This window comes from Anomaloglossus baeobatrachus, chromosome 2, assembly GCF_048569485.1.
Source record: "Anomaloglossus baeobatrachus isolate aAnoBae1 chromosome 2, aAnoBae1.hap1, whole genome shotgun sequence".
Lineage (NCBI taxonomy): Eukaryota > Metazoa > Chordata > Amphibia > Anura > Aromobatidae > Anomaloglossus > Anomaloglossus baeobatrachus.
Window position 1 is genome coordinate 448,883,926 of NC_134354.1, and position 12,017 is coordinate 448,895,942.

The 12,017-nt window shown below is 50.7% G+C and overlaps 1 protein-coding gene across 1 annotated transcript in view; it reads left to right on the forward strand.

Annotated features, from left to right (window-relative positions):
* LOC142289832 (uncharacterized) overlaps positions 1–12,017 on the forward strand; it is a 509,301-nt gene that overhangs the window by 10,872 nt on the left and 486,412 nt on the right. Inside the window, exon 3 of the mRNA XM_075333759.1 lies at positions 2,307–2,430. Within this exon, the coding sequence (XP_075189874.1) occupies positions 2,307–2,430 (124 nt within the window). The remainder of the gene's footprint in view (positions 1–2,306; positions 2,431–12,017) is intronic.

The following is a 12,017-nucleotide window of genomic DNA, read 5'->3' on the forward strand; positions in this document are numbered from 1 at the left end:
TGAACGATCAGCTGATCACCCGGCGGCCGGGCGCTCAGCTGAGAGCTCTCAATAGCCGGCGGCCGGACGCTCACCTGAGAGCTCTCAATAGCCGGCTGCCTGGCGCTCAGCTGAGAGCTCTCAATAGCCGGCGGCCGGGCACTCAGCTGAGAGCTCTCAATAGCCGGCGGCCGGACGCTCACCTGAGAGCTCTCAATAGCCGGCTGCCTGGCGCTCAGCTGAGAGCTCTCAATAGCCGGCGGCCGGGCGCTCAGCTGAGAGCTCTCAATAGCCGGCGGCCGGACGCTCAGCTGAGAGCTCTCAATAGCCGGCTGCCTGGCGCTCAGCTGAGAGCTCTCAATAGCCGGCGGCCGGGCACTCAGCTGAGAGCTCTCAATAGCCGGCGGCCGGACGCTCACCTGAGAGCTCTCAATAGCCGGCTGCCTGGCGCTCAGCTGAGAGCTCTCAATAGCCGGCGGCCGGGCGCTCAGCTGAGAGCTCTCAATAGCCGGCGGCCGGACGCTCAGCTGAGAGCTCTCAATAGTCGGCGGCCGGACGCTCAGCTAAGAGCTCTCAATGGTCGGCGGCCGGACGCTCAGCTGAGAGCTCTCAATAGTCGGCGGCCGGACGCTCAGCTGAGAGCTCTCAATAGTCGGCTGCCGGGCGCTCAGCTGAGAGCTCTCAATAGCCAGCGGCCGGGGCGTTCAGCTGAGCGCTCTCACATGCCGGCGGCTGGGCGCTCAGCTGAGAGCTCTCAATAGCCAGCGGCCGGGCGTTCAGCTGAGCGCTCTCACATGCCGGCAGCTGGGCGCTCAGCTGAGAGCTCTCAATAGTCAGCGGCCGGGCGTTCAGCTGAGCGCTCTCACATGCCGGCGGCCGAGTGCTCAGCTGAACATTCAGCCACCAAGAAACAAAATAAAGTTTCTGTGATGTAAAAAAAAAAAAAATAAGCATGCGCAGTGAAAAATAAAGGTTTCCGCCGCTCAAAAAACATTACATGCTGCGTTCCTCCCGCTCGGCGCAGCGTCAAAATAACGACGCTGTGTCCTCCAGCGGATGCAACGCTGACACTTGCGTTACTGTTAGGACCAGGTGGACGGGCAGACCCAGGAGGTGGATCCACTGGGCTGAACACCTCACCGAGGGCAAGGTGCCCGGTAGCCGGAGCACTACGGGTAGCAGGACAGTCCGTGCAGAGGAGTGGAGTGAAGAAGTCCCTGGGACCACGGGGTCTCTGAAGGTAGTCCGGGTGACGGAGCTCAGGTTCGGAGGCCGAGATGACGTCAGGCAGAATCCGGAACCAACGGAGCGAGATGGTGGGTCACCACATGGATCGGAGATGGTAGGAACTGACGGGATGGCAGACAGTCACCGTTCGTGGTTCGGGTATCGTCAGGACCGGTTGGCGTGGCAGGAGCGACTCTACGAGAGAGATAGGTGAGTATGGCACAAGACACAAGGAGACCTGACTCCTAGCTTAGCAAACACGAAGAACAGGCCCCGCCCACTTGGAAAGGATCCCCCTATATACCCTGTACCTGATACTTCAATATCCTGTTGGAGGACACTGGCCCTTTAAGAGAGGGTCAATGACCGCGCGCGCCCTAATGCGCATGCGCGAGGCCCGGGTGCCAGAAGCCAGAGCAGGGAGCGGTGCACAGGAGGCTGGAGTGCCGGGCTGGATCAGAGTTGCCGACGGGCGCCGGGAGCGGGGACCGGGCTGCCTGGGGACCGCAGGTGATGGGGCATGGAGGCTGTGGAGCTGGGGACGCGTGGCAGGGGAGCCGGTGAGCAAGGCAGGGGAGCATGGCCGAGGAGCCGGGGAGCGTGACAGTTACAGTGCGTCGTCCATACAAGTCTATGAAGAATAGTGCAGTGCGTTAACGAACTGCGCTATTCTCCATAGTGACGGACTGCGCTGAACGCAAGTGTGAAAGTAGCCTAAAATGGAAGTAAAAATATATGAAAAAATACTCCAAAATGACCCCAGTGAAAATTACAGCTTTTCCCACAAAAAATAATCCCTCACACAACTGTGTCTAACAACAAGGAGGAAAGTAATAGCTCTTACAATACAGTGACCTCCCCAAAAGGAAAATAAAGATAAAAAGATGTATTAAAATGAATATTAATTATGTATTAAAATATGAATATTACATGAAAAGCTATACCAATTTTGAGTTGTCTTTATCATATTAACCTGTAGAATTAACTAAACAAAATAGGTGTTTGGTAAGGTCGAATCCTTGCTGCAAAACTGTTCTAAAAAAGCTTATTGACATAGAGTGCATTGTATTCATGCGATCCGACATTCTTCTATTTCACAGCTACCTGCAACATCCTCTTATTCTTCAGCTTCTAGCGCTATCTACATCATCCTCACTGGAGAGAAAACAACTGGTGTTCGAGCGGGTCACATTTGGCTCCTTTTACAACATTTTACATGAAAGGGTAACTTCAAGAAATGTGTAATATATGTGCATGATTCTTATATGATGAATAATAATAATAGTAATGCATACCGTGCCTCCTCATTATTAGAAGAGACACAGAGGGAATTACCGTATTTTTTGTTTTATAAGACGCATCGGAATATAAGATGCACCCCAAATTTAGAGAAATTGTTTTTTAAAAAAATATGGTTTCGGTTTTATAATTCAATGGTGTTTGACCAGGGTGGGCGGCAGCGGTGGTGAGGTGGTAGTCACAGGAGGCAGGGGCAATGCTGCAGTTTGGCGATGCTGCGGTCAGTGCAGAGGGAGGCCCAGATGCTCACTGCGGGCAGCGGCGCAGTGCTTGGGTTGCGGGCGCGGTGCTGGGGCTGCCGGCGCTGCTCTGTGCTAGTGCTCGCTGTGGATGGTGAGACATGGGCCACTCTGAAGATGTCCTCGGTGTAGGCTTCAAAGAAATGTCGGTGCTTGCGCAGATTGAGTTATCGGCTCAATGACAAGCTAAGATCTCATCTGCGTATGTGCCACTTCCGAGCACGATTTTCCTTAAGTCTGTTGCTGGGAAATCAATAGGCCGGATGCAGCGTATGCGCAGATGAGAGCTTGAGCCGAGAGCTCTATCTGCACAGTCCCTGACTCTGAGCTCCATTTTTTAAAGCCCTCACCGCTGACATCTTTAGGAGTGGCCCGTGCCTCACTGCTCGCCTCGCAGAGCCTCACCACCCGCCGCACAGAGCCTCACCACCCAACACACAGAGCCTCACTGCCCGCTGCACAGAGCCTCACCACCCAACACACAGAGTCTTACCACCTGCCACACAGAGCCTCACCACCCAACACAGAGCCTCATCGCACACTGCACAGAGCCTCACCGCCCAACACACAGAGCCTCACCACCCGCCACACAGAGCCTCACCACCCAACACACAGAGACTCACAACCCGCCACACAGAGTCTTACCACCCGCCGCACAGAGCCTCACCACCCAACACACAGAGCCTCACCGCCCGTTGCACAGAGCTGAGCGACACAGAGCTGAGCCTCACAGAGCCGACCGCACAGAGCAGCGCCCACAGCCCATGTCCTATGAAGAACGGTTACAGGATTTAGGATTGTTTAGCTTGCAAAAGAGAAGACTGAGAGGAGACTTAATAGCTGTCTACAAATATCTTAAAGGCTGTCACACTGTAGAGCAGTGATGGCGAACCTATGGCACGCGTGCCACCAGGGGCACGCTGAGCCCATTCTGGTGGCACGCGTGCTGTCGCCCGACCCTGCAGTTTTGATCTGCTAGTGCAGTCGCGCCGGCAGATCAAATCTGTGTTGGAGCAGAGGAGACATTTCTCCTCCGCTCTGACACTCCTCCTCCCCAGGCTGCAGTGGGTTGTCTAGGAGACGGAGGAGCGTCAGAGAGCAGCGCCGGCGCCGTCTGCTGGCCGCGTGGGAACTGAGGACCCAGCAGCGCGCAGCGGGGGAGCGTGTGCAGGTAAGTTGTGTGTTGCTTTTTTTTTTTTTTTTTTATAACTCGTGTGCGGCAGCGCCAGCATGGGGTGGGAGAGGGGGAACGCACATGGCAGCGTGGGGTGGGAGAGGGGGAACGCACATGCCAGCGTGGGGTGGGGGAATGCACATGGCAGCGTGGGGTGGGAGAGGGGGAACGCACATGGCAGCGTGGGGGGTGGGGGAACGCACATGGCAGCGTGGGGTGGGAGAGGGGGAACGCATATGGCGGGGTGGGGGAACGCACATGGCAGCGTGGGGTGGGAGAGGGGGAACGCACATGGCAGCGTGGGGTGGGGGAACGCACATGGCAGCGTGGGGTGGGAGAGGGGGAACGCACATGGCAGCGTGGGGGTGGGGGAACGCACATGGCAGCGTGGGGTGGGGGGAACGCACATGGCAGCGTGGGGGTGGGGGAACGCACATGGCAGCGTGGGGGTGGGGGAACGCACATGCCAGGGTGGAGGTGGTGGAATGCACATGGCAGCGTGGGGTGGGGGTGGGGGAATGCACATGGCAGGGTGGGGGAACGCACATGCCAGCATGGGGTGGGAGAACACACATGCCAGCATGGGGGGGGGGAGAACACACATGCCAGCATAGGGGGGGAGAACACGCATGCCAGCATGGGGGGGGGGGCATGCATGCCAGGATGAGGGGGATGACATGCATGCCAGGATGGGGGGGAAACATGCATGCCAGGATGGAGGAAACATGCATGCCAGGATGGAGGAAACATGCATGCCAGGATGGGGGAAAACATGCATGCCAGGATGGAGGAAACATGCATGCCAGGATGGAGGAAACATGCATGCCAGGATGGAGGAAACATGCATGCCAGGATGGAGGAAACATGCATGGCAGGATGGAGGAAACATGCATGTCAGGATGGAGGAAACATGCATGCCAGGATGGAGGAAACATGCATGCCAGGATGGAGGAAACATGCATGGCAGGATGGGGAAAACATGCATGGCAGGATGGAGGAAACATGCATGGCAGGATGGAGGAAACATGCATGCCAGGATGGAGGAAACATGCATGCCAGGGTGGAGGAAACATGCATGCCAGGATGGAGGAAACATGCATGCCAGGATGGAGGAAACATGCATGCCAGGATGGAGGAAACATGCATGCCAGGATGGAGGAAACATGCATGGCAGGATGGAGGAAACATGCATGGCAGGATGGAGGAAACATGCATGGCAGGATGGAGGAAACATGCATGTCAGGATGGAGGAAACATGCATGCCAGGATGGAGGAAACATGCATGCCAGGATGAAGGAAACATGCATGGCAGGATGGAGGAAACATGCATGGCAGGATGGAGGAAACATGCATGGCAGGATGGAGGAAACATGCATGGCAGGATGGAGGAAACATGCATGGCAGGATGGAGGAAACATGCATGGCAGGATGGAGGAAACATGCATGGCAGGATGGAGGAAACATGCATGGCAGGATGGAGGAAACATGCATGGCAGGATGGAGGAAACATGCATGCCAGGATGGAGGAAACATGCATGCCAGGATGGAGGAAACATGCATGGCAGGATGGAGGAAACATGCATGGCAGGATGGAGGAAACATGCATGGCAGGATGGAGGAAACATGCATGGCAGGATGGAGGAAATATGCATGCCAGGATGGAGGAAACATGCATGCCAGGATGGAGGAAACATGCATGCCAGGATGGAGGAAACATGCATGGCAGGATGGAGGAAACATGCATGGCAGGATGGAGGAAACATGCATGGCAGGATGGAGGAAACATGCCACGATAGGGTACATTTACCAGGAAGGGGTACATTTACCTGGATGGGGTAAATTAACCAGGATTGGGAACATTTACCAGGAATGGGGTACATGCCGGGATGGGGGAACATTTACAAGGATGGGCAATATGTCAGGATGGGGTACATTTACCAGCATGGGGGAACATGCAAGAATGGGTAACATTTACCAGGATGGAGGACATTTACCAGGATGGGGCCATGATGGGGACAAATATACCAGAATGTAGGAAATATATATCAGGATGGGGGATATGTTTACCAGGAAGTGGCCGAGGAAGGGGGACAGAACTACACAATGAAAGGGGAGGGGAGCAACTCGTACGTCTTTATGGGATTTCGAGATGTTCAGACTTTGAAATGTAGATGTGGATTACAGGTGACATCTGATTGCATTCCAGGCTAAAATCTCTGTCTAATTTGCTGCAATTTTTTTCCAGAAAGATCAATCCAACTGCTGTGTCTGGAAAGGGCAGGGGCTCAGCTTCAATGTGTGGTAAGCATGAGCGTGATACCCCCTGCTGAGGAGAAGACGGCAAAGGTAAGATTAAAATCAGTTCTTTATATAATAGGATTGGTTGGCACTTCGGAAAAAAAATTGGGTTTAGGGCTACAGTTTGGGCACTCGGCCTGTAAAAGGTTCGCCATGACTGCTGTAGAGGGATCAGTTTTATTCTCATTTTTACAAGGAAAGACTAGAAGCATTGGGATGCAACTGATGGGGAGGAGACACAGATTAGATATTAGAAAAAACGTTTTTACAGTGAGAGTGATCAATGAGTGGAACAGGCTGCCACGAGAGGTTGTGAGTTCTCCTTCAATGGAAGTCTTTAAAAAGAGGTTGGGCAGACATCTGTCTGGGATGATTTAGTGAATCCTGCTTTGAGCAGGCGTTAGATTAGATGACCCAGGAGGTCCATTCGAACTCTAATATTCTATGATTCTATGCCCCGGTACAGAGCAACACCCACAGCACAGCATTTCTCCTGCCTCCTTTGACCCCTCTTCACCACCCCAGTAAGTTACATTTGGATTATCAGACGCACCCCTCATTTTCCTCCCAAATTTTTGGAAGGAAAAGTGCGTTTTATAATCCAAAAAATATGGTATTATTGTTATTGTAAGGAGACACGGGGAAATAATGTTAACAATAAAAATAATACCCTCTGTGCCTCCTCCTAATAATAATAATAATATAATAATAATAAAATAATAATAAATGCCTCCTGTGCCTCCTAATCATAATAATAATAATAATAATAATAATAATAATTAATAATAGTAATAATAATACTTACTCACTGTTCCTCTTCCTTATTATAAAGAGGAAATGGGGCATTGTTCTTATTGTTATTATAAGGAGGCATCGGGGAATTATTATTATTATTATTATTATTATAATAAAACTAACCTAAAAAATTATGAGGACTGAAAAAATCTAGTCTAAAAATTGTGGAAAAACTGTATTGAATTTAGTGCAATCATAAATGCTAAAACAAATAAAAATTAACTAAAAAAGGGCCAAATAGAATCATAAATGTCTGTCCAGTCATACCACAACAGAAATCTGTCTCGTGTGCTAGAAAATTGATCTCATGTGCTTAAAGAGGACTTTTTAACAATTTTCTCATGTTAAATTAGACACTCAATGTAATATTGTCTGGAGAGTAGAATTAAACTTTTTTTTAATTTCATCTTTTCATTGCGGAATTATTAGCAATTAAAGTATTGGCACATAATGGGTTAACAGTTGTTAAGGTGGTGTCACACATAGCAACGACGACAATGACGTTGCTGCTAAGTCACCATTTTCTGTGACGTAGCAGCGACGTCCCGTCGCTGTCGCTGTGTGTGACATCCAGCAACGACCTGGCCCCTGCTGTGAGGTCACCGGTCGTTGCTGAATGTCCTGCTTCATTTTTTGATGGTTGCTCTCCCGCTGTGAAGCGAGGGAGCGACAAACTGAAGCGAGCAGGGAGCAGGCGTCTGGCAGCCTGCGGTAAGCTGTAACCACGGTAAACATCGGGTAACCAAGAAGCCCTTTCCTTGGTTACCCGATATTTACCTTAGTTACTAGCGTCCGCCGCTCTCACGCTGTCAGTGCCGGCTCCCTGCTGCCTGCATACGTAGCTGGAGTACATATCGGGTAATTAACCCGATGTGTACTCTGGCTAGGAGTGCAGGGAACAGAGAGCCGACACTGGCAGCGTGAGAGCGGCGGACGCTAGAAACTAAGGTAAATATCGGCTAACCATGAGAAGTGCTTTCCTTGGTTACCCGATATTTACCTTAGTTACGCTTCCACGCGTCGCTGCTGGCTGGGGGCTGGTCACTGGTCGCTGGTGAGATCTGCCTGTTTGACAGCTCACCAGCGACCATGTAACGACGCAGCAGCGATCCTGATAAGGTCAGATCGCTGGTCGTGATCGCTGCTGCGTCGCTATGTGTGACACCACCCTTACTCCAAGTGGGTGTTATCAGTGAGTTTTCATGGAGGCTGTTTACTTCTCCCTTTATGATGTTGACTAATCATGAGCTCGAAGTAAATGCCTCCACAATAGCTCAGAGCAGGTTTCGCAATGTGTGAGATATAATCACACTTAGGGGTATTTCTCACATAGCGAGATCGCTAGCGAGATCGCTGCTGAGTCACGGTTTTTGTGACGCACCAGTGACATCATTAGCGATCTCGCTGTGTGTGACACTGAGCAGCGATCTGGCCCCTGCTGTGAAATCGCTGTTCGTTACACACAGTGCTGGTTCATTTTTTGGACGTTGCTCTCCCACTGTAAAGCACACATAGCTGTGTTTGACAGCGAGAGAGCAACGATCTGAATGTGCAGGGAGCAGGGTGCCGGCTTCTGACAGCCTGCGGTAAGCTGTAACCAAGGTAAATAGAGGGTAACCAAGCGAAGTGCTTTGCTTGGTTACCCAATATTTACCTTGGTTACTAGCGTCTGCCGCTCTCACGCTTTCAGTGCCGGCTCCCTGCACAAGTAGCTGGAGTACATATCGGGTAAATAAGCAAAGCGGTTTGCTTATTAAGCTGATGTGTACTCTGTCTAGGAGTGCAGGGAGCCAGCGCTAAGCGGTGTGCGCTGGTAACCAAGGTAAATATCGGGTAACCAAACGCTTGGTTACCCGATATTTACCTTAGTTACCAAGCGCAGTATTTCTTCCACGCAGGGCTGGGGGCTGATCACTGGTGAGATCTGCCTGATTGACAGCTCACCAGCGACCATGTAGCGACGCACCAGTGACCAGGTCAGATTGCTAGTGGGATCGCTGGAGTGTTGCTAAAGTGTGACGGTACCCTTATGTCTGTTGAGATTTAGCAACTTGTAACCACTGCAGTGAGATCAGGGCTGTCATTATGTCTCACACAGGAGCAGTCTGTTCTGGGCTATTCCTGGGTGAGATGTAAAGACACCCTGATCTGCTCTCTTTGCAAAGGGATTACATGTTACCATGAGCAGAGCAAATATAGGTGCCATTACTGACACTTCTGCTGAGAGGCAGTTTGGGGGGCATGGCAGCACAGCAGAGGTGACTGTGCTAGGGGAGAAGATGAGCTAATAGAAAGGTTTGTAATGTGACACAGCTAAACTCAGATGTGCATCCCCTCCCTTGCCCCCACAGGGACCTTATTTCAAAGTTGTAATCATCTGTGCTTTCTAATCATGCTGGAGGTAACACCAGTGCCTTTAAAGAGTATTCTATGCCCTGTGAATTTTTCCCCATTTTTTCAAGTTAGCCTCACACAGAACTGTATTTTATTGAGATTTTATGTGATATACCAACACAAAACAGCAAGTATTTGTGACATGTAAAGGAAACAATACATGGTTTTCTAAATATTTAAAATGCATAAATCTGAAAATTGTGATGTGCATTTGTATTCAGCCTTCTGCATTCTGATACCCCTAAGTAAAATTTCAATTTAGTCTTAGAGCAGTATAATGTAGACGTTGAGACCCTTAATCCAGGGATGTGTCACTTATTAGGCTACGTGCTGTAGTTTCTATATAATACGTATAATCTATCCGATCACTTGCTCAGTTATTTCACCTTCAATCCATAAACATCACTTCAACTTCTCTTATCTTTGACTCTGCAAAACATCTCACTGTAGCTCTGATTCATTCCCATCCGGCCTATCCAACCCTCTAGTACTCAACCTCTATCTCTAAATTCTCTCATCTCCAATTTATAATGAATGCAGCCGCCAGGATCAAATTTCTGTCCAACCACTACACTGATGCCACCACATTGTGCCAGTCTTTTGGTTGCACTTCTACCGTAGAATACAATATAAACTTATCACTCTTACACAAAGAGCTCTCCACAGTTCTGCAATGGGTTACATCTCCTCGCTCTCCTCTGTCCACGGACTCTACCCATCTTTTACGTTATTCTAATGACCTAAGACTAATATTCTCTGTAATCCAAACTTCCCATTTCTGTCTCAAAGACTTTTCTTATGCTGCACACATTTTCTGGAGTGCGCTACCCCAGACAATCCGATTAATGCTCAGTATCTATAGTTTCAAGCATGCCCTAAAAACTATTTTTTTTTAGGCTGGCCTATCACCTCAGCTCACTAATTTAACTATCTTTTCCTTATTCTCTATTTACTTAATAGCTCTTTATACCTTTACTTGTGCAGACACTGGCTGCAGCATTTTTTGAATGTCCCAATTTATTGTGCTGTTGGTTTTACTGTACATGACAAGCACTTTATTTTTACCTTTTACCTTTGTGTTACCTCTATTTACACATAGATTGTAAGCTTGTACCGCAGTGTCTTCATTCTTCTTGGTATGCGTTGAACTGAATATAAGGCCCTGTGCGCACTGTAAAACGGAATTTTCTTAAGAAAATTCCGCAGGGTCTGAAAGATTACCGCATCCGCGGTAAAAAAAACGCGGCAAACTGCACCCGAAGACGCATACGGTTTGCCGCGGTTTTACCCTGGTATTGTTCGGTTTTGCCGCGTTTAGGTTGGTACATGTGTTTTAATGCATTCAATGCAATAAAGCACATTGAAAAAAAAAAAGTCATTTCCTTCTGAGATAGAAAGTAGATAGATAAATAGACAGATAGAAGAATAGATAGAGGGATAGATACATAGAGTCCCTGTGAACACACGCTGCATTTCTCCCGAGCGGTAATGTGTTGTTCACATTACCGGCCGTGGGAAATTACCTGTAATTACCTCTCTGCAGTCTGGCTCGTTGCGAGGCTGCATTCAGCGCTGTGTCAGTCGCGGCTGGATGCAAGCATCGCAGGACATGGTTTACGCCGGTTCACCCATTTTTTTTATTTTCTGTATGAGTTCTACTTACCATTCTAGGCGTTTTCTCTATTGGCTTCTGTTTCCATTTCTGGCACTGAGCGGCGCTATCCTGCACGCTCAGTGCCTTTCACATGACCCCCTGGAGCTGTGGCCGCCAGTATCCTCTGACGTCCCGGCAATTCCGGGCTCTCAAACTTGTCGGGTACGTCAGAGGAGGCTGGCACCACTCAGATTGAGTGACAGGGCTGTGGGCGGTGACTACCGCACGTCACAGCCCAGCATCGAGGGGAGGAGCCGGAGGACGTCAGTGTGGAGCCGGCTAAGCGTCCTGCAGATGGTGAGGCACGGGGCGCCAGGGTGGAATACACGGGGGGTTCTTCAGCTGAAATCCCCCCCTGCACGTAAGTATCTGATCACACTCTCCACCCGCCCGCTCTGCTGCGATGTCAGGAGAGCGGCCGGTGTCGGGCAGTGTGATCATGTGCTCCTCCCAGCAGCATTGCAGGACACAGCAACCAGCAAGACACTGACAGGCATGTCACCGCTGTGCTCTGCCACCTGTCCTGCTGCATGGGACCAACTGTCTGCACTCTGTCACCTGCACTACAAGTCACAGAGTGGAGACAGTTAATGACAGAGCACCTCTGCCCCCCCCTCTTCTTTCCCCACTGTCTTCTCTCCCCCCACTCTTCTCCCCCTCCTCTCTTCCCCCTCTTCTCTGCCCCCCTCTTATCCCCCTCCCCTCTCCCCCCTCTTTTCCCTCGCTCTCTTTTCCCTCGCTCTCTTTTCCCCCCTCGCTCTCTTTCCCCCCTCGCTCTCTTTCCCCCCTCGCTCTCTTTCCCCCCCTCGCTCTCTTTCCCCCCCTCGCTCTCTTTCCCCCCCTCGCTCTCTTTCCCCCCCTCGCTCTCTTCCCCCCCCTCGCTCTCTTCCCCCCCCTCGCTCTCTTCCCCCCCCTCGCTCTCTTCCCCCCTCGCTCTCTTTCCCCCCTCGCTCTCGTT